Source organism: Nycticebus coucang, chromosome 10 (assembly GCF_027406575.1).
Source record: "Nycticebus coucang isolate mNycCou1 chromosome 10, mNycCou1.pri, whole genome shotgun sequence".
Lineage (NCBI taxonomy): Eukaryota > Metazoa > Chordata > Mammalia > Primates > Lorisidae > Nycticebus > Nycticebus coucang.
The window spans coordinates 60,407,811-60,429,992 of record NC_069789.1 but is presented as its reverse complement, the minus strand read 5'-3'; the positions used below and the strand labels follow the sequence as shown (position 1 = coordinate 60,429,992).

The following is a 22,182-nucleotide window of genomic DNA, read 5'->3' as shown; positions in this document are numbered from 1 at the left end:
CAATCCTTGAAAACAATCTGGCCAAAGATTTACAAATGTGCAAGTCCCCAACCCAAGTATTTAATATCAAGGATTCTATTTGAAGCAAAAAATCAGCTTAGTGGGCAGTGCCTATGGCTCAGTGAGTAGGGTGCCGACCCCATATACCGGGTTTGAACCTGGCCCCTGCCAAACTGCAACAAAAAATAGGTGGGCATTGTGGCGGGCGCCTGTAGTCCCAGCTACTCGGGAGGCCGAGACAAGAGAATCGCCTCTGTGAGCTGTGACGCCATGGCACTCTACCCAGGGTGACAGCATGAGGCTCTGTCTCAAAAAAAAAAGAAAAAAGAAGAGACCATGCAGGATATGGTTGGAAGAAAAAAAAAAAAAAGAGGACAACTGCCTTCACTATTTTGAAAAATGAACAATAGTAATTCAAAAACTATGAACATGTCTAATATTTGGAATTAGTTGACTAAAGTATGACTCACATATTTATAATATAGAATACTATGCCTCTAATAAAAATAATGATTCATTAAAGAATCTGCTTTGTGCCAGGCATTGATGATATAAAGGAAGATGAGACAAGGATCCTCCCCTCTTGAAGTCATACGAGCAAACAGATGCTTTATGCATTGGGAATAACAGTAAAATGAAAGTACAGTGTGGGCAGCGCCTGTGGCTCAGTCGGCAAGGCGCCGGCCCCATATACCGAGGGTAACGGGTTCAAACCCGGCCCCCGGCCGAACTGCAACAAAAAAATAGCCGGGCGTTGTGGCGGGCGCCTGTAGTCCCAGCTACTCGGGAGGCTGAGGCAAGAGAATCGCTTAAGCCCAGGAGTTGGAGGTTGCTGTGAGCTGTGTGACGCCACGGCACTCTACCGAGGGCCATAAAGTGAGACTCTGTCTCTACAAAAAAAATAAAAAAAAAAAAAGAAAGTACAGTGTACATGAAGTGATAATGAAACCACAGAGCAGATTCTGGAACCAAGCGTGGGTGGATTCTGGGAAGATGAGTAGGAACACATCAGGGCACAGAGATGAGGCTCATCAGGCAGAAAGAACATCATGTGCAAAGGTAAAGATGCATGAAATGCTACCACTTATAAGGAGAATGGGAAGAAATAGGAGAGGAGCCTAGCATTCCAGGTGGGCGTGGCCACCAATGAGGCTTAGTGATATACAGACCCTGACATGCTTCATTAGACCCGAGGGTAAAAGGCAGCTGCTGAATGGGTTAAGATGTTCATAGCAGGCTCAGCGCCTGTAGTACAGTGGTTACAGGGCCGGCCACATGCACCGAGGGTGGCGGGTTCGAACCCGGCCTGGGCCTGCTAAAACAACAATGACAGCTGTAACAACAACAAAATTGCCAGGTGTCATGGTGAGCGCCTGTAGTCTCAGCTACTTGGGAGGCTGAGGCAAGAGAATTGCTTAAGCCCAAGAGTTTGAGGTTGCTGTGAGCTGTGACACCACAGCCCTCTACCAAGGGTGACACAGTGAAACTCTGTCCCCCCCCCCAAAAAAAATAAATAAATGAATACAAAATAAAAATGGTTTAGGGCAGCGCCTGTGGCTCAAGGTGTAGGGTGCTGGCCCCATATACCAGAGGTGGTGGGTTCAAACCCGGCCCCAGCCAAAAACTGCAAAAAATAAATAAAATAAAAACGGTTTAAAAGGGTGGCACCTGTGGTTCAGTGAGTAGGGCGCCAGCCCCATATGCTGAGGGTGGCAGGTTCAAACCTGGCCCTGGCCAAACTGCAACAAAAAATAGCCGAGTGTTGTGGTGGGTGCCTGTAGTCTCAGCTACTTGGGAGACTGAGGCAAGAGAATCACCTAGGCCCAAGAACTGGAGGTTGCTGTGAGCTGTGATGCCATAGCACTCTACCAAGGGCGACAAAGTAAGACTCTGTCTCTAAAAAACAAACAAACAAACAAACAAACAAACAAAAAAACAGTTAAAAAAAGATGTTCATAGCAGAGTGACGTAGTCATCATTGCTTTCTGGAAACACCTCATGGATAGAAGACCCATTAATTGGATAACATTGAAGGCAAAGACACTAACAAGAAGGCTATTACAGTCTCCAGGAAGAGGACCCGAGGGCCTGAGTGGTGGTGATGGCAGCAGATGGATCAGGGCCAACGGTCAGGAGGTATCATGACAGTCTAAGGTGAAGGCCTCCATGAGAGGCATGGGGGAGGACAGAGTCAAAATGACACAAAGATTCTGACTTAACTGGGTAGATGGGGCTGCCATTCTTCAGAAGGAAGAGCAGAGTGCTGGAGATGCTAATCTGATTGCTCGGCTTGTTGGGTTTGAGGGGCTTGAGATGTTCAGTAGACAGATGTTCAGGAGGGAGGTTTGGGCCCACACCACGGCTTGTAGCTCATCAAGCCTGTAGTTGAAGCTAAGGATTTGAATATCACTCAGGGGAAATATGCAGAAAAACAGAGAGGAACAAAGTCCAAGGATAGAGCTTCTATATATTTAGGGGTGGATACAGGATGAAGGACCAGCGGACTGAGAGGGTAAGATCAGCCAGGTAGGAAGAAAACAAAAACCAGGGGAGGATGAGGTCACAGAGACCCAAGAAAGGGAAACTTCAAGGTGAAAATGGTCAGCAGCATCAAGGGTCAAAAGAAGCTTACACAAACATATGATCAGAAAAGTGCTTATGGTTTGGAAATACGGGGTGGTTGAGCTGTAGCAGGTAAGAAGGACATGACATGAGGAAGTATTCATTCATTCAACCAGGTGCAAGACACTGTTCTGGGTACTGGAAATCAGACTGAATAGGTCACTTCACTCACATGGTAGGCAGTCTAACTCTCCAAACTCTTCAAACTCTTCAAGACCATATGCTACTCTTTTGAAGTCAAATGTAACTATTACATGTATGAGGATCTAGATGAATTTTATTTTATTTTTTTTTTTTTTGTCGAGACACAGTTCTACCCTATGCCCTGAGCAGAGGGCAATGGCATCGTAGCTCACTGCAACCTCAGACTCCGACTGTGGGCATCCTGCTGCCTCAGCCTCCAAAGCCGCGGGGATTACAGACACTCGCCGCGGCGCCCGGCTGGGTTTTTCCATTTTTTTCATGAGTCAGGGTCTCACTCTTGCTCAGACAAGTCTCGAACTCCTGAGCTCAAGCAATCCTCCCACCTCAGCCTCCCACAGTGCTGGGATTACAGGCGTGAGCCACCACACCCGGCGAATTTTAATTCTTTTTTTTTTTTTTTTTTTTGTAGAGACAGAGTCTCACTGTACCGCCCTCGGGTAGAGTGCTGTGGCATCACACGGCTCACAGCAACCTCCAACTCCTGGGCTTAAGCGATTCTCTTGCCTCAGCCTCTGGAGTAGCTGGGACTACAGGCGCCCGCCATAACGCCCGGCTATTTTTTGGTTGCAGTTTGGCCGGGGCTGGGTTTGAACCCGCCACCCTCGGCATATGGGGCCGGCGCCCTACTCACTGAGCCACAGGCGCCGCCCCAACAAGAGAAGAACTTGAATATGTATACATATCAAAAAGGAAGACCCAGTACCTACTACTACAGAGCATTTTCTGTACATGTTAGGGGTCATTGTTTCTCATTCAAATTCTGAGAAATAAAATTTTATTCACATTTTATATGCAGCCAGACCCTTCCTCCTTCCTTCCCTCTGGAGTAAGGGAGTACAAGTTCTGTTCTTATGTCTACTTTTTACGGGGTCAGGCCCCAGTATGGCTGGGAGTGGAGAAGTGCCTGCCCACGGCACCCTGTCACATTTTATAAGAGTAGAGTAGGCCAGGTGCGGTGGCTCATACCTGTAATCCTAGCCCTCTGTGAGGCTGAGGCAGGTGGATGGCTTGAGCTCAGGAGTTCAAGACCAGCCTGAGCAAAAGCAAGACCCCCATCTCTACTAAAAATAGAAAAAAAACTAGCTAGGTGCAGTGGCAGGCGCCTGTAGTCTCAGCTACTCAGGAGGCTGAGGAAGGGGCATCACTTGAGCCAGAGTTTGAGTTTGCTGTGAGTATGACAACACAGCACTCTACCTGGGGGCAACAGAGTGAGACTCTGTTTTTAAAAAAAAAAAAGAGTAGGGTAGATGAAAGAACAAGCTATCACTTTTTCATGATTAATCTGACATTGGAGAATGATTTTGTACAATGGATTTTGTCTGTGGGCAGAAATGCTGAGCCCACAATTAGACAGACTCACCCATCCAGTCACAGGGTGCCGTGGGCAGGCACTTCTCCACTCCCAGCCATACTGGGGCCTGACCCCGTAAAAAGTAGACATAAGAACAGAACTTGTACTCCCTTACTCCAGAGGGAAGGAAGGAGGAAGGGTCTGGCTGCATGCATGCTCCCAAGTTCACTCTATCCTATCCCTCCCAAAGAAATGTCAGGAATGAGGACTAAGTATCTCCTTAAGTCAAAGTATTCTGCTATGAATTATCTAATTTAAACATCACAGCAACCCTCTGAGGTTGGTATTATCATCATCCACATTTTATAAGGGAGAAAATGAAGCTCAGAGAGGCTAAGAGCAAAGAAAATGGCAAGACCAGGCTCTGGGCAGGACCCAAGCAGCCTAACCCAGAGACCTGGGTCTTAGCTCCTAATTGTTAATGTCAGATGGCCTCAGTCTTCCAGAGAAGAGAGAGGATGAAGAATGGCAGATGGAGCAGGCTTCTACAAGAATGAAAGAGAATGTGGTCAAAGCACCGATGCGCCAATAGGACAGGAGAAGAACAGATGGACAGGAGGTGAGATGGCTCGTCTCTTATTGTGGCAGGAGGGAAGGGGAGAGACGGCAGAATTTGAGGGCTTTCTCTTCTGACGCCTTCTAGTTTCTCAATTAAGTAAAAGGCTGGGTGTAATGGTTTTTAAAACATGGCTACTTCCTTTTGAATATAATCTGGCTTTAGTAACTTTAGTGAATAGAATGCAGTGAAAGTGACAAAGTGACCCTCTCTTCTGAAGCTCTGTCATAAAAAGCAATACTGTTTCTGCCTGGCTTGTTCTCTTGGACACTTATTCTTAAAATCTAACTACCAGCCTATGACAAAGCCCGAGTCACATGGGGGGGGGCACGTGCAGATGTGTGTCCAATAGCCTCATCTGGGACCTCAGATGTTGTCTAGGACAACCAGTATCAAATACCAGACATATAAATAAGGAAGTGTTTGAGTGTTCCAGCCCCAACTACATGGAAGACCTTAAGTGAGAACCACCGAGCTGAGTCTAATTAACTCAAGAACCACAAAAGATCATAATAAAGTGATTGTTGTTTTAAGTCGCTAAGTTTTGGAGTGATTTCTTATGCCCCAATACATAACTGAAACAGATTTTGGTACCTAAAGGTATGATGCTGCTGTTAAAGCAAAAAAAGAAAAAACTTATAATGTGTCACTGGCTTTGAAACCATGTGGTAGGTAGGAGCTGAAAGGGCATTGAGGAGTCTGTTGAGGATATTAAGACACTATGAAAACCTGGTGGTCAAGGGGGCTGTCTGCACAGGCATAAAAGAAAGTGAAAAAGGAAATAGTATTAGAAACTTGGAACAAAGGGAGCCTTTGCCACATGTTTGGTAACAGTGTTGCCTGCAGTAACATGGGAAACAGAGAATGTACCTAATGAACTGATGGTTTAATTAGGGAAATTTCTTTTTCTTTTCTTTCTTTCTTTCTTTTTTTTTTTTTTTTTTGAGATAGAGTCAGACTTTGTCACCCTTGGTAGAGTGCTGTGGCATCACAGCTCACAGCAACCTCAAACTCTTGGGCTTAAGAGATTCTCTTGCCTCAGCCTCCCAAGTAGCTGGGACTACAGGTGCCCAAAATACCTGGCTATTTTGTGTTGCAGTTGTCATTGTTGTTTAGCTGGCCCAGGCTGGGTTCGAACCCAGCAGCCTCAGTGTAGGTGGCTGGCGCTGTAACCACTGTGTTATGGATGCTGAGCCTAATTAGGGAAATTTCAAGGCAGAGTATTGTAGGCGCTTCTAGCCATCCATCATGAAATGAAAGAGGAGAGAGATGATCTAAAGAATGACTTGTTAAATATAAAGGACTCAGGACTTCCTAGGTTCAAAAGTATTTCTCTAGGCCCAGTGTGGTGGCTCACGCCTATAATCCTAGCACTCTGGGAGGCCAAGGCAGGAGGATCACTTGAGCTCAGGAGTTCAAGACCAGCCTGAGCAAGAGGCTCTACTAAAAATAGAAAAATTAGCTGGGCATCACATCAGGTGCCTGTAGTCCTAGATATTTGGGAGGCTGAGGCAGGAGAATTGCCTGAACCCAGGAGTTTGAGGTTGCTGTAAGCTAGGTTGATGCCACAGCACTCTAGCCTGAGACTCTGTCTCAAAAGAAAAAAAAAATTCTCAGTTCTCACTTTTCCAGATGGTAAAACTATTATCAAATTGGGCGGCGCCTGTGGCTCAGTGAGTAGGGCGCCGGTCCCATATGCCAGAGGTGGCGGGTTCAAACCCAGCCCCGGCCAAAAACCACAAAAAAAAAACTATTATCAAATTAAGAAATGGTTGAGGCAGCGACTATGGCACAGTGAGTAGGGCGCTGGCCCCATATTCTGAGGGTGGCGGGTTTAAACCCAGCTCCAGCCAAATTGCAACAAAAAATAGCCGGGCATTGTGGTGGGTGCCTGTAGTCCCAGCTACTTGGGAGGCTGAGGCAAGAGAATCGCCTAAGCCCAAGAGCTGGAGGTTGCTGTGAGCTGTGATGCCACGACACTCTGCCGAGGGCGACAAACTAAGACTCTGTCTCTAAAAAAAAAAGAGAAAAAAAAAATGGTTGATAGCAAAGAGAAAATCCAGAGCACTTTCAGGAAACATTGTCTGAAGAGGAAGGCAAGGATGTGACCATAAAACTTTTTGGAAAGAATTCAGGGGTCTTGTCATCCACATTAATTCAACTATTAACTCTGTGGTTATTGGTATTGTCATTACCAACAACTAAAGACCTCAACATTCTCAATTTCACTCTCTGACCAGCACTTGGAATTTTCACAGCTCACCCTCATAGAATTACAGCCCCAGCAACCCCTCGCCCACTGGGATCCCTAGCGCATTGGCCTTTCCATCTGTCTCTGTCCTTTACCCCTCGATGTTCTCTCTCCCCTCTCTCCCGAGTCAGCCATTACAATCACTCCCTTTCAGAAGCCCTAAACTCTCTTGCCCCCATCTGCTTTATTCTACTCTCTTGGCCAAACCACTCTCTTGATTAAATCCAAACCTTACTCATTCCAAGTAGGCGCCTATCCTGATCAACAGGCACACTCACATTCTGTCCATGGTTCTCAAGAGGTGGCAATTCTGCATCTTGACCCCCAGGGACATTTGGCAATGTCTGAAGACATTTTGAGCATCACAGCAGGGAGGCATGGAGGAGGGGTGCCAAATGGGCATTTAGTGGCAGGAGGCCAGGGACACCAAGCATCCAGTGCTGCTCAGGCCAGCTCCTCACGACACTCACCTGACCTCGAGTGTCAATAACACTGAGATGGAGAAACCTGGGCTACAATACCGACCATGGGTCTCAGTGGGCCACAGTGTTTCCTGACAATCATACTACCCTTGCCTACTTGACTCCTTCTGTTTTCTTAGAGGAATATTTCATACCTTCTCTCTCTTTAGACCTCCACCTCTTTTCCCAGTCCTCACTCAGTAGAGGACCTGGGTCCATATTTCACCCAGAAGACAGAAGCAGTCAGAGGAGTTCCCACCCCTGCACCCTCACACCTACCAACATCCATGCCTGTCCCCTCTACTGTCTCTCATTTCTGCAGATGACACATCTGTGCTCCCGTCTGAGGCCAGACCCTCTGCCCATGCACTAAATCTCTTCCCATCTCACTCAAGTACAATGCTCCAACAACTCCCTCCCTCCTCAAAAACGTCCTTTTTTACTTAATTTTTCCAATTGGTATATAAACATATCACCACTTATCCCACTTTAACAAATAAACAAACAAAACATCGACTATAGTCCATCCCTATCCCCCCTTTACAGCAACTAGCATCTTTGTCGTGGTCTCCCAGGCTCACACAGCCAACTTTGGTGCCCTCCACTGATGACACTTTTGTTGACCTTAGCAATGATCTTCATTGTGTTAACCCAACAGCTAATTCTCAGTCCTCATTTCTCCTTTGATCTCCCAGTAGACTTGGCACCACTGATCACATCCTCCTCTTTTGGCTTCCAGGGACCACTGGCTGTTGGAGCATCCAGAGCTCAGGGCATCACCTCCCCTCTGTCCTTACCCTTACAGTGATCATATTAAATGATGACTGTGCTCTAACAGCAACCGACCTCCAGACTTGCACGTCCAGCTGCCTCTGTATCATCTCTACTTGCAACTTGAACTTAACATGCTCAAACCCACTCCAGATCACCCTCCAAGAGTTTTCCCATAATAAATGGAAAATTCTTCATTCTAGTTCCTTAAGACAAAAACTCTGGAGTTGGGCAGCGCCTGTGGCTCAAAGGAGTAGGGCGCTGGCTCCAAATGCCAGAGGTGGCAGGTTCAAACACAGCCCCAGCCAAAAACTGCAAAAAAAAAAAAACCTCTGGAGTCACCCTTGACTCCTGTCTTTTCTCCCACACTCCATATTCCATCTGGCAGCAAGTCCTGTTCTCTTTATATTCAGAGTATATCTAGAATCCAGCTACTTCACCTACCTCCATGGCTACCTGGCCTCTGACCTTGATTAACACAATCATGGTGTCTTAATTACTCTTCTTGCTTCCAGCCTTGCAATCGCATAAATCCTCTGCTCAAAACTCTCTGTTCAGGGCAGCACCTGTGGCTCAAAGGAGTAGGGCGCCGGCCCCATATGCCGGAGGTGGCGGGTTCAAACCCAGCCCCGGCCAAAAACTGCAAAAAAACCCCAAAACAAAACAAAACAAAACAAAAAAAACTCCCTCTGTTCAGGGGCATAGCAGAGCTGCTCAAGTGGATCTTGAGGCCCATGGCCATGTGTCCCTTCCTCTCTGACTGTATCTCTGACTGCTCTCTGCTCTGTTCCATGCACACCCTAATTGCTCTGGACCGTGTGCTACTCCGGCTTTTGTCCTTTCCCTTCTTTCTGCCTGGAATCTTCTCCAGATACAAATACTTTAATCTCGGGCCAGGCGCAGTGGCTCAGGCCTGTAATCCTAGCACTCTGGGAGGCCGAGGTGGGTGGATTGCCTGAACTCACAGGTTGGAGACCAGCCTGAGCAAGAGCGAGACCTCATCTCTAAAAATAGTTGGGTCTTGTGGCAGGTGCCTGTAATCCCAGCTACTTGGGAGGCTGAGGCAAGAGAATCCATTAAGCCCAAGAGTTTGAGGCTGCTGTGAGCTATGATGCTACAGCACTCTACAGAGGGTAACGAAGTGAGATTGCCTCAAAAACAAAACAAAAACAAACCCCAAATACTTTAATCTCTCGTTTTCTTTGTGTCTTTGCTTAAGAATTGCCTTCTCTGACTTGGTGCTTGTGGCTCAAGCAGCTAAGGCGCCAGCCACATACACCTGAGCTGGCAGGTTCGAATCCAGACCAGGCCCACCAAACAACAATGATGGCTGCAGCAAAACATAGCTGGTCATTGTGGTGGGTGCCTGTGGTCCCAGCTACTTGGGAGGCAGAGGCAAGAGAATCGCTTCAGCCCAGGAATTGGAGGTTGCTGTGAGCTGTGATGCCATAGCACTCTACCCAGGGTGACAGCTTGAGTATCTGTCTCAAAAAAAAAAAAAGAAAAGAAAAGAAAAGAATTGCCTTCTCTGTGAAGTTCCCTAATCTTCTGCATCAAAATTGCAGTCCATTGCACAGCCCAGTCCTGCCTGCTTCCCTATCCTCTTTTTCTGTTTTTTTCTAGAGTATTAATCATGATCAGACTAATCATGTATCTATTTATCCTTTTGTTAATTGTCTCCCCCCATACTGTAAAATGAAAGCTCCATGAGGACATCACATTTTTCTCATTTTGTTCACAGTGACTATCCTGCAGATGGGTTCAATAAACAATTTGTTGAATAAATGCATGTGCCCATCTCATACCTTATAAAGAAGTTATTGGGACCTGGTATTGTGGCTCAGACCCATAATTCTAGCACTTAGGGCGGCCAGGGTGGGAGAATTGCTTGAGGCCATGAATTTGAGATCAGCCTAAGGAAGAGCAAGACCTGTCTCTAGGGCCGGGGCAAGGTGGTTCATGCCTGTAATCCTAGCACTCTGGGAGGCCCAGATGGCTGGATTGCCTGAGTTGAGAGGTTCAAGAACAGCCTGAGCCAGATCAAGACCTTGTCTCTAATAATAGCTGAGCGTTGTGGTAGATGCCTGTAGTTCCAGCTACTTGGGAGGCTGAGGCAAGAGAATCGCTTGAGCCCAAGAGTTTGCAGTTGCTGTGAGCTATGATGCCATGGTACTCTGCCAAGGGTGGCAAAGTGAGACTCTGTCTCAAAAACAAAAGACCCTGTCTCTACAAAAAAATCAGAAAATTAGCCAGGTGTAGTGGTATGCACCTGTAGTCCCAGTTACTCGGGAGGCTGAGGACAAAGGATTGAGGCCAGGGGTTTGAGGTTATAGTGAGCTATGGTGATGCCACTGCACTCTACCTAGGCAATGGAATGAGACACTGTCTTAAATAAATAAATAAGTAATAGTTGTTCATGGCCATTAGTTAACACCTTTGAACCACTAATTGGTGATCTTTGGCAAGGCTGAGGACCTTTCGCTCTAACCAATGTGTAAAGGTTGACCTACTTGCTATTTCTTCTCTGTGCCTTCCTCTCTGGAGACAGAACTATGGGGACTAGGGTTTGTAAGGAATTGTGGCAGGCACCTATAGTCTACCCCTGCTACTCAGGAGGCTGAGGCAAGAGGATCACCTGAGCCCAAGAGACTGAGGCTATTGTGAGCTATGATGATACCACGGCACCCAAGGTGACAGAGCAAGACTCTGTCTCAAAAAAAAAAAGAAGAAGAAGAAAAAGAAAAAGCAGAGGCAGCAGGAGGGACACAGGGGTCCCAAAGGAGGGTATCTGGGAACCCAGGCAATATAGCACTGTGGCTCAGAGTCCTGGAATCAGCCTGTCTAGTTGAAGTCCCCAGTTAGTCTTGACTGCTGGGTAATCCTGGAGTAGGAACTTACCATCCCCTGCCTCAGTTCTCCTATCACTAAAATGTGGCTAACACTTACGTCCATCTCCTGGGGTTGTTCTAAAGATTAAATAAGAGCATCTACAAGCCAGGCGTGGTGGCTCACGCCTTTAGTCCCAGCACTATGGGAGGCCGAGGCGGGTGGATTGCCTGAGCTCAGAGGTTCGAGACCAGTATGAGCAGCAGTGAGCCAGAGTAAGACCCTGTCTCTACTAACATCAAAAACAGCCGGACGTTGTGGTGGACGTCTGTAATCCCAACTACTGGGGAGGCAACGGGAAAGAGAATCGCCAAAGGAAGAACATTAAAAAAAAAAAGAAAGAAAGAAAATAAACAACAACAAAATAAAGTACTTCAAACGAAGAAGAATGAACAAGCAAGCTGAAATTAAAAATTAAAAAAAAAAGGCATCTACCCTGTTTCCCCAAAAATAAGACATCCTCCGAAAATAAGACCTACTTACAGGAAAGATAAGACGTCCCCTGAAAATAAGACCTAGCACATCTTTGGGAGCGCACCTTAAAATAAGACACTGTCTTATTTTCGGGGAAACAGGGTATGTAAGCCCCTGGCCCATGGTATACACTTACAAACAGAGGGGCCAGAACTAAGAGTCCACAGACTCCTCATTCAGGGCTTTCTCCACTGCATTTCTTGTGTTCTCACCATCTACAGAGTCACTTTATCTGCCTCCCTACTGAGCACCCCTCCAGCAAGGCAGATGGGAGCCCACAGACCTCTCTCTTTCAGCCGGAGAGATGTGCTGCACCAGAGCCATGGGACTAGTTGCTGGTTTCCACCAGGACAGCCCAGGGGGTGAATTCACTCAGGAATGTGCCCTTAGCTCAAGAGAGCCCCCCACCCCTGCCCTGACCTCGCTCCCACCCTCTCACCACCTGGCCCCTGCAGCAGCCTCTGTGGGGTCGGGGTGATGGTGTCTGCCCTGCAGTGCAGGCTGGGCTGGTTTACCCGAAAGTTATCACCTCTCCCTAGGGAGATCAGATTACCTCACCCTGGAAGCACAGCAAATAGTTAACCAACTTCATCCCAGAGGGCCTCAAAAGCCCACAGGGCAAGGAGCAGAGCCAGACCCTGGCCGGGGCTTGGGTATGTGGTGTCTACTGCCTTATTCTCTTCATTACTACTCATACATATAGTAAATATTTGTCCATAGTATACATAAATGTAAATATGACATGGAAGGCTTCCTGATGGCAAACAACATTTTACATTTTGCATAAGGTTAGGTAGCTTTATATTCATTTAGCATTGTTCCAAAGTATATATTTGTACCTAAACTTAAATGGGTGTTTAAAAATCTCTTTGCCAGGGCGGTGCCTGTGGGTCAAGGAGTAGGGCGCTGGTCCCATATGCTGGAGGTGGTGGGTTCAAACCCAGCCCTGGCCAAAAACCACAAAAAAAAAATCTCTTTGCCACCCAAGATCTTGGCATTCTATTTGTTCCATTCATTCATCAGTATTTTCTTTCTTTCTTTCTTTTTTTTTTTTTGTAGAGACAGAGTTTCACTTTATGGCCCTCGGTAGAGTGCCGTGGCATCACACAGCTCACAGCAACCTCCAACTCCTGAGCTTAAAGAGATTCTCTTGCCTCAGCCTCCCGAGTAGTATTTTCTTTTTTTTTGAGACAGAACTGCTCTCTGTCCCTCTGAGTAGAGTGCCTCTGGCGTCATAGCTCACAGCAACCTCAAACTCTTGGGCTTGAGCAATCCTCTTGCCTCAGCCTTCCAAGTAGCTGTGGAAAATAAGCAACTAGTTTTACTATTTTTAGTAGAGATGGAGTCTTGCTCTTGCTCATGTTGGTCTCAAACTCCCGAGCTCAAGCAATTCACCCGCCTCGGCCTCCCAGAGTGCTAGAATTATAGGTGTGAACCACCTTGCCTAGCCTCATTCATCAGTATTTAGATTACTCACGACACCAAAATCACTTCCCACCCTACAAATAGACTAGTATAAAACATTGAACTAGGGCAGCACCTGTGGCTCAAGGAGTAGGGCGCTGGTCCCATATGCCAGAGGTGGCAGGTTCAAACCTACCCCGGCCAAAAACCAAAACCAAAAACAAAACAAAACAAAAAAACGTTGAACTAGTATTAGCAACTTGGAGCAGCAAGTTCTCATCTAGGAAAAAATGAACTCCTCTCGTTAAGAAATGTTCCTCCTGGGCGGCGCCTGTGGCTCAGTCGGTAAAGCGCCAGCTCCATATACCAAGGGTGGCGGGTTCAAACCCGGCCCCGGCCAAACTGCAACCAAAAAATAGCCGCCTGTAGTCCCAGCTACTTGGGAGGCTGAGGCAAGAGAATCGCTTAAGCCCATGAGTTTGAGGTTGCTGTGAGCTGTGTGAGGCCACGGCACTCTACTCTACTCACGGCCATAAAGTGAGACTCTGTCTCTACAAAAAAAAATTAAAAAAAAAAAGAAAGAAATGTTCCTCCAAGGGAAATATTACATAGAAAAGAATTTGGCTAGAGTTCTTTTTTTCCCTGATGACCACATTCACACTTGAACTGTGTCCTTTTTCAAAATAAGATTTCTTTTTTTTTTTTTTTGCAGTTTTTGGCCGGGGCTGGGTTTGAACCCACCACCTCTGGCATATGGGGCTGGTGCCCTACTCCTCTGAGCCACAGGCACTGCCCAATAAGATTTTTTGTGATTGTTGTGAATTTTATAAAGGAATTATTATATATTTATTTTTTTTGAGACAGAGTCTCACTCTGTTACCCTGGCTAGGTGTCCTGGCATCAGCCTAGCTCACCCCAACCTCAAATTCCTGGGTTCAATTGATCCTCTTGCCTCAGCTTCCCAAGTAACTGGAACTGTGGGTGCCTGCACAGTGCCTATTTTTAGAGACAGGGTCTTGCTCTTGCTCAGGCTGGTTTCAAACTCATGAGCTCAAACAATCCACCTGCCTCGGCCTCTCAGAGTGCCTTGGTACTATCTTATATTTGATAAAAAATGGTATGTTCAGAAAAACTAAAAGTTTTATTAAAAAAAAAAAAAAAGAATCTGAATGACACCCTTGTGCTGATCAGTAGTGGGCTGACTCCTGTGCGTGGTCACTGCATTCCAGGCTGCACAGCATAGTGAGATGCCATCTATTTATAAATACATAACAAATAAATAAATAAATAACAGAAAGGAATAATCTGAGTCTGAAACTAGAATTGATTGGCTTGCAGGGATGGGCTGTACATAGCTATCAAACTACAGAAAGAGCAGTAGTGTCTCCTGTAGGCCTGGAGCACACAGGACCACTCAGCACAAAACACCCATAGCATAAACTTCACATTTACTCAGAAAATACCAGGCAATGAATGTGTTCCTTGGAAAGAAACCTCATGTCCTGATACTTCTGGTTTACTGGACCTAGAGATCATAGTGCCAGAGTTTGCCCGCTGTGAGTCTGAATCCTCCCTCTCTGTTCTGGAAATGCGTTTGTTTCAATCCCAGAAGTCTCCACTCCTTGGGGATTTCCCAATCTCAGTCTTCTCTCTGCTTAGATCCTGCCCTAAGTATTATCTCTCCTGTGGACTCAGAACCTTGAGAAATAGCACATTTAGTCACTAGTTTCCACTTGCTTTCTTGGACGTATCTGGGTTAGCAGCAGTACGAAGTCCCTTGAATGCCTTAGCTTGGGCACTACCCAATTAGACAGGTGCAAGAAAATGGCACCAGAAGGCTTGGAGTGGAGCCAGGCTCCTTTCTGGAAGCGTAGTCCACAGATAAGCCACTAATCAGCTGCCTACCAGGCATTTATGGAGTGGACAGCCAGTCTTGCACCAAGTAACACCTGCTTGACTCTTTGGATGAGAATTTGCACTTGACCCCTCCTCTTTCTCCTATTCCCAACATGCTGCCCTAACTTCCCACTTAGCAGATCTAGTCATGGGCTTGTCAAGAGACAAGGATGACTAAGAAGTCCTCCCCTCTCATAGTCTGTTGAATTTCCCATCTTCAGTCACCCTTGCACTATGTCACACCTGCACAACTGCACACCTCCTAAACTATCATCTATTGGGTGGGCGTGGTGGCTCACGCCTGTAATCCCAGCACTCTGGGAGGCTGAGGTGGGTGGACTGCCTGAGCTCACAGGTTCAAGACCAGCCTGAGCCAGAGTGAAACCTCACCTCTAAAAAGAGCCGGAGGGGCTCGGCTCCTGTAGCTCAAGTGGCTAGGGCACCAACCACAATCACCGGAGCTGGCGGGTTCGAATCTAGCCCAGGCCCGCCAAATAATAATGATGACAACAACAACAACAACAAAAATAGCCAGGCGTTGTGGCGGGCACCTGTAGCCCCAGCTACTTGGGAGGCTGAGCCAAGAGTATCACCTAGGCCCAAGAGCTAGAGGTTGTTGTGAGCTGTGACGCCACCGCACTCTACGCAGGGCAACCACTTGAGACTCTGTCTCAAAAAAAAAAAAGTTCAGGGCGGTGCCTGTGGCTCAGTGAGTAGGGCGCCGGCCCCATATGCCAAGGGTGGCGGGTTCAAACCCAGCCCCGGCCAAACTGCAACAACAACAACAAAAAAGTAGCCGGGTGTTGTGGCGGGCACCTGTAGTCCCAGCTACTTGGGAGGCTGAGGCAAGAGAATCGTGTAAGCCCAAGAGTTAGAGGTTGCTGTGAGCCGTGTGACATCATGGCACTCTACCCAAGGGCAGTACAGTGAGACTCTGTCTCTACAAAAAAAAAAAAAAGTTCAGTTTGGGAAGATGGAACTTTTCCTTACATACATTAATGTGAATTAATATTTACTACATTTTTGGAAATGTTTGCCCACGTACCACCTATGCTCATCTTGCGAACCACTGTGGACCACCAATAGTAATCCCCTGGCCCACTCCTTGGGAGACCCTGCCTTTCAGAAGGGTGACAAAGTGCAGACTGTGGAGGCCGGCATGCATCAGATTCCATCCTGGCATTGCCAGATAGGAGCTGTGTGATCTTGAGCTTGGGGATGAACCTCTCTAAGCCTCATTTTCCTCAGTTGTAAAGTGGAGGTGCTAAGAGTCCCTGCCTTTGTGGGAGTAATGAGAAGACCCCTGAGGGGAAGCATCAACGCTTGGAGTGCTGCTCATGGCATTGCTCCTTAAGCAGCACTATTGCTATTATTATTATTTTTGTGTGTGTATGTGTGGTTTTTGGCCGGGGCTGGGTTTGAACCCGCCACCTCCGGCATATGGGACCAGCGCCCTACTCCTTGAGCCACAGGCGCTGTCCCACTATTGTTATTTTTTATTTATTTATTTTTTTTACATAAAAAGGAAGTTTTATTTGCAGGGGAATGGGAATTTAATCAAATAGGCCAAATCCCATATCATCATCTGATTCTTCAGACTCCTCTTTCTTCTCATCTTTCTTTTCCTCTGCCGCAGCAGGGGCGGAACCAGCAGCAGGAACTGCAGCACCTGGGGCAGCAGAGACAGCCACAGCCCCACCAGCAGGTACACTGGCAAGCTTACCAATACCTTGAGCAATAACATCTTCAATGTTTTTTCCATTTAGCTCACTGATGACCTTGTTGAGCCGGTCGTCGTCCGCCTCGATGCCTACGCTGTCCAGGATCTTCTTGATGTCCCTGGCGCTGGGGGAGGCGTTGCCCCCGAGAGCGGCCAGCAGGTAGGAAGCGACGTAGCGCATCTTCTCAGCGGCAGAGAGGTCTCACGCGTGCGACCTCGGTGGCGTCCGGAAGGGAAAGGAAGTCTGCGACCCCCACTATTGTTATTATTGAGCAGAGGGTGAAGCAGTAGTCAGTCAGCTCCAGGAATCCTTACCGACACGGTCCTCTCCAGGCCCAGTCATGGTTCTGTACTCCTCTGTGCTCTCCAAATTGCCAGGAAATATCTCTACCATAACATTTGTATCCAGTAGCCATTAGGGGTAAGGGACTAGTATAGTTGCTTGCAGGGATTTATATCCTAGGGTGGCTAGGAGCTTTTGAGAAATGTGCAGGGGCATACTGTGAGCCTCACCAATTCAGCGAGAGAGGGCTGTGTGGCATCAGAGGCCGTAGGAGGAGCTGGCTTCCCTGCCCGTCATCGGGGTCAGCACATCAGCCCAGACAGGTGTCCTCAAACTGCGGCCCGCGGGCCACATGAAGCCGTATGATTGTATTTGTTCCTGTTTTGTTTTTTACTTCAAAATAAGATATGTGCAGTGTGCATAGGAATTTGTTCATAGTTTTTTTGTTTAAACTACAGTCCGGCCTTCTAACAGTCTGAGGGACCGTGAATTGGCCCCCTGTTTAAAAAGTTTGAGGACGCCTGAGCCCAGAGGACCTTTCCCACCAAGCCCTAGACTGCAAACCCAGGGACTGCAGTTTTTCAGCTGACCAGAGCTTGTAACCTGCCCAGTCCCTTTAAACATCTGGAAGGAAGCTCAGAATTCCCCCCAGTGCAGCACTCCCAGTTGGGCAGACTTGCCTGGGGAAGAACAATGACCATAATAATCCTAACATTCAAATTGGGCTTTACCACTTACAAAACATCTTCACATTCATCACCTCTTTTGACAATTCTAGGGTAGTCAAAGCAAGTATCATTATCACTTAATAATAATGAAGGCATGAAAAACTAATAGCTATGGGAAACTAGCCAGACAGACAAGGACAAAGACCGCTTAATGCCATTTACCTGAGGTGCCTAGAGTAGTCAGTCAAATTTATAGAAACAGAAAGTCGAATTGTGGTTACCAGGGCTGGGGGCAGGGGAATGGGGAGTTATTGTTTAACAGACTTTCAGTGGGGAAGATGAAAAGAGTTCTGGAGATGGATGATGGTGATGGTTGCACAATAATATGACTGTATTTCATGCCACAGAATTGTACTCTTAAAAATGGTTAAAATGCCTGTAGTCCCAGCTACTTGGGAGGCTGAAGCAAGAGAATCACTTAAGCCCAAGAGTTTGTAGTTACTGTGAGCTGTGATGCCACGGCACTCTACCCAGGGTGACATAGTGAGACTCTGTCTAAAAAAATAAAAAAATAAAGGGCTCAGTGGCTCACCTAGCACACTCTGGGAGGCCGACGTGGGTGGATGGCCCTGCGCTCACAGGTTCAAGACCAACCTGAGCCAGAGTGAGACTCCATCTCTAAAAAATAGCCAGGAGTTGTGGCAGGTGCCTGTAGTTCCAGCTACTCTGGAGGCTGAGGCAAGAGAATAGCTTGAGACTAGAATTGGAGGTTGCTGTGAGCTATGAAACCACAGTACTCTACCAAGAGTGATAAAGTGAGACTCTGTCTCAAAAAAAAAGGTTAAAATGATCGATTTTATGTATGTACATTTTACCATAATTCAAAACTAATTGCTAACAGTTGATAATAATATATTATTGTCTAATCAGAGCAATCCGGTTAAACCATAAGTGAATTCATGACATTCCTCTTCTCAGAACCCTCCAAGGCTCCCATTTAATTAAAGCGTACACCGAGCACCTACAAGGCCCTGGAGCACTGGCCCCCAGGTCTGTGTTGGATGTCCTTCCAGGTGCACTAGCCTCTTGACTGTTCTCCCAACATGTTACACACGTTCCCACCTCAAGGCCTTGTGTTGCCTCCTTGCTTTCCCCAGAATGTTTTTTCCTTTCAGGTTCACCCCGATCTCTCTGTCCCTTAGTGACTTCAGATCCTCATTCAAAAAGCCTCTTCTGAAGGACATCTGGCAACCCACCCCCCAACACCTCCTGTGCTTTCTCCTTCTCCCCAGCACTTGTCATTATCTATTGCATAACATTTTTGTGTATTTGTCTTGTTTCATGTCTATTGCCCCCTAGAATGGAGATGAATATGGATAGGCAGGGGTCTTTCTTTTGCATATTAGTATATTCCTGCCACTAGATGAGGGCCTGAAACTTGGTGGAGACTCTAAAAATATTCGAACACAAGAAAAAAAAATTTTTTTTGAGACACAGTTTCACTCTGTTGCCCCAGGCAAGAGTGTGGTGGTGTCAGAGCACACAGCAACCTAAAACTGGGCTCAAGTGATTCTCTTACCTCAGCCTACCAAGTAGCTAGGACTATAGGCACCCACCACAATGCCTGGCTAGTTTTTCTATTTTTAGTAGAGATGGAGTCTTGCTCTTGCCCAGGCTGATCTTGAGCTCCTGAGCTCAAGCAACCCTTCCATCTCAGCCTCCCAGAGTGCTAGGATTATAGGTATTAGCCACTGCACCAGCCAGATATTTGAATTTCCTAGGGACCGAGAACCCTAAATAGCCTAAATAAATTAACTCTGAGAGATAGGTAGTGTTATTATTCTCACTCTGCCTGGGCTCCCCACTGATTATTGCTGAGTCCCTTTCAGGTATCCTCAGCCTGCTGTCTTCTATCTTCTTTCAGAGAAAAGGAAACCTAAGTGCCTCCCTGCCTTCCAAGCAGTCCACATGGCACATGCTGGTCACTGACTCAGCACCTTTGCTGGGTGCTTAGATCATGCCTGTGTTCAGCGGTAACTACCACTGCTTGAGTCTCAGGCAGAGTGGGTAGGTCATTGCCTAGGCCAAGACCATGCTATGAGGGAAGATAGATAGGCCAAGGACAGTTCTGGAAACAGGCACCAGGTGGTGGGGAGAAGGTAAAATCTTGGTGGGCAGATGGGGACAGCTTGTGGCACTGCATGTTACCCCTTGGTGGACAGGTCCCAGGGTGCCAGCCCCCCAGGTGTGATATGAGCAGCCTCTGAGCTGAAGGAGATATGAACAAAGGACCCAGGTTGCCTTTGTCCTCTGCCCGCCCCTTGTCCTCTGTTTACATCCTCCCTTCCCGTAAATGAGTTGGGTGCTGGGCAGCTGGCCCTGAGCCAGACACACCTGTAGGACAGGTTGGGCAGGGCTCTTGGGGGTGGGGAGTGGAGGCAGTATTGGCAGGGGATTCAGGCCCTTGGGGAGCAAGCTCTGATTCTTTCCATGGCTGCACCAGTGCCAGGCTCTTGCTGCCTTGGGCCAAGGATTCTTGGCCAACTCTAAGAGGAGGGGATGCCTCTGGGGGGGCTCCTTGCCTAGGGGTTGCCGGGAAGTTATGTCTAAGTCATCAGTCATAAGAGGACTAAAGACTCTTCATCCTCAGTATGCATTTCCTAGAGGGAAACTGAAATATAAAGAGAAACGGAGTAGAATTGGCAATAGGATCCACCCTTGAGCCTCTGGCCCCCTGATGTGAAACCCCACTATGTCTCACTCTGGGTGATGCAGCTGCACTGGGGCCCCTGGATGCCTCTGACCCTTCTGGGCTTTGTCCTGCAGTCAGGCCAGTTGAGGAAGTAAGAGTGAGCCTGGAGGGCGGTGCCCGTGGCTCAGTGAGCAGGGCGCCGGCCCCATATACCAAGGGTGGCGGGTTCAAACCCGGCCCCAGCCAAACTGCAACAAAAAAAATAGCTGGGCATTGTGGCGGGGACCTGTAGTCCCAGCTACTCGGGAGGCTGAGGCAGGAGAATAGCCTAAGCCCAGGAGTTGGAGGTTGCTGTGAGCTGTGTGACACTATGGCACTCTACCGAGGGCAATAAAGTAAAACTCTGTCTCTACAAAAAAAAAAAAGAGTGAGCCTGGAGTTTGGGTTTCTGGAAGGAGCAAAGAAAAAGCAAGCTTGAATAAAGACTGGTAGGACCAAGGGTGTTAAGTGAGGCAAGTCTGAATCGGGAGCAGAGCCTCTGTCTCACAGGAGGAGAAATACTAGTGTCCAAGTCCCAGGGCATATGCCGCCCCCAGATTTATTTCAGGAAAGTCAGAGTCAGGAGTCTGGGGAGGGGCAGGAGGCCTTGGGTAGAGTGTGACTCACTTAGGGGAAGAAGTTTCCTCTTCTATCAGAGGATTAACTGACCAAGTTCATGTAAGATGTGTTTTCCACCTGATCTCTTTTTCTGTCTCTCTCAACAATAATGAGTGGGCCCTTAGTCACCAAATGTGTACTGACTGCCTACTATGTGCCCAGCCCTTTGCTGGGTGCTTAGATCATGCCTGCATTCAGTGGTGACTACTGACCATGGCATCCATCTCAGGGGCGCTGTCCCCATCAGCTCCCTCTCCCCTTCACGTCATCTCATCCACGCGGCTCCTCTAGCTCCTGCATCTCTTCGCTCTCACCAAGTGAATTTTTATTTTTTTTTTTAAGAATCTCGCTCTGTTGCTCTGGCTGGAGTACAATGGTGTGATCACAGCTCAATGCAACCCTTAAACTCCTGGCTTCAAGGGATCGTCCTTCCTCACCCTCCCAAGTAGCTAGGATTATAGGCACGTGCCACTGTGCCCTACTAATTTTTATTTTTAGTACAGATAGAGTCTCGTTCTCACTTAGGCTGATCTTGTACGCCTCACCTCAAGTGATCCTCCTGCCTTGGCCTCCCAGAGTGCTTGGATTATAGGTGTGAGCCACTGTGCCCGGCCTCCCCAAGTGATCTTAGATTCTCCTTCACCAGAAGGACAAGATCTCAAATAGGACATACTTCATTGTCCCACCTGGCTGAATTTGCACCACCTTCCCTCTAGTGGGATGAAGGAGCTGCCAACCCTGGCCCCTGTGCTGGAGGGCCCATCCTTGCTTAGCTTCTCAGCACATCTCAGCTCTAGGACCACCTTGGGAGCTACTTTAGAGAGTCCTACTGAGCAAGCAGGAGGCTCAATGTGCCCACCACTGAGAACTAATGGCTTCATCTGCCTTCCTGCACTGTACCTGACATGGCTATGCCAAGGTCTTGCAACCCCCACACCTGACACTGAATGTCCTGGGACACAATGACTTAGATTTCATCTTTACCTGTCCTTTGCCAAACATCTTTGTATATTCTGATGATGCTGGGTTTCTTCAACAAATCTTTGAGAGGGAATTTCTCATTTCCTCTGCAATGAGCGTATAGACGGGGGTTGGATCTTACCTAACTGACTCTGAGTGAAGAAGCCCCTAACCCACGGGAAGTGTTAGGGTTGCAGTTCTGAATTATACTGTCTATTGTCCTTAAAGGCTGCTAGCTCTGTGATTTTTGCTTTTTGCCCCCAGTCTGTCTCTCAGCTCTAGAAGGAATTGTTCCAGGTCCTTCAAGTCATGGCCCATTGCCTACT

General features: G+C 47.5%; 1 protein-coding gene across 1 annotated transcript; it reads right to left on the bottom strand.

Moving 5' to 3' along the window:
• Nucleotides 1–16,394: 16,394 nt before the first annotated feature.
• LOC128597143 (60S acidic ribosomal protein P2-like) lies at nt 16,395–16,841 on the bottom strand. The gene has a single exon (XM_053607275.1). The coding sequence runs from the start codon at nt 16,775–16,777 to the stop codon at nt 16,430–16,432; it is 348 nt and encodes a 115-aa protein (XP_053463250.1). The 5' UTR covers nt 16,778–16,841; the 3' UTR covers nt 16,395–16,429.
• Between the last annotated feature and the right edge of the window lie 5,341 nt (nt 16,842–22,182).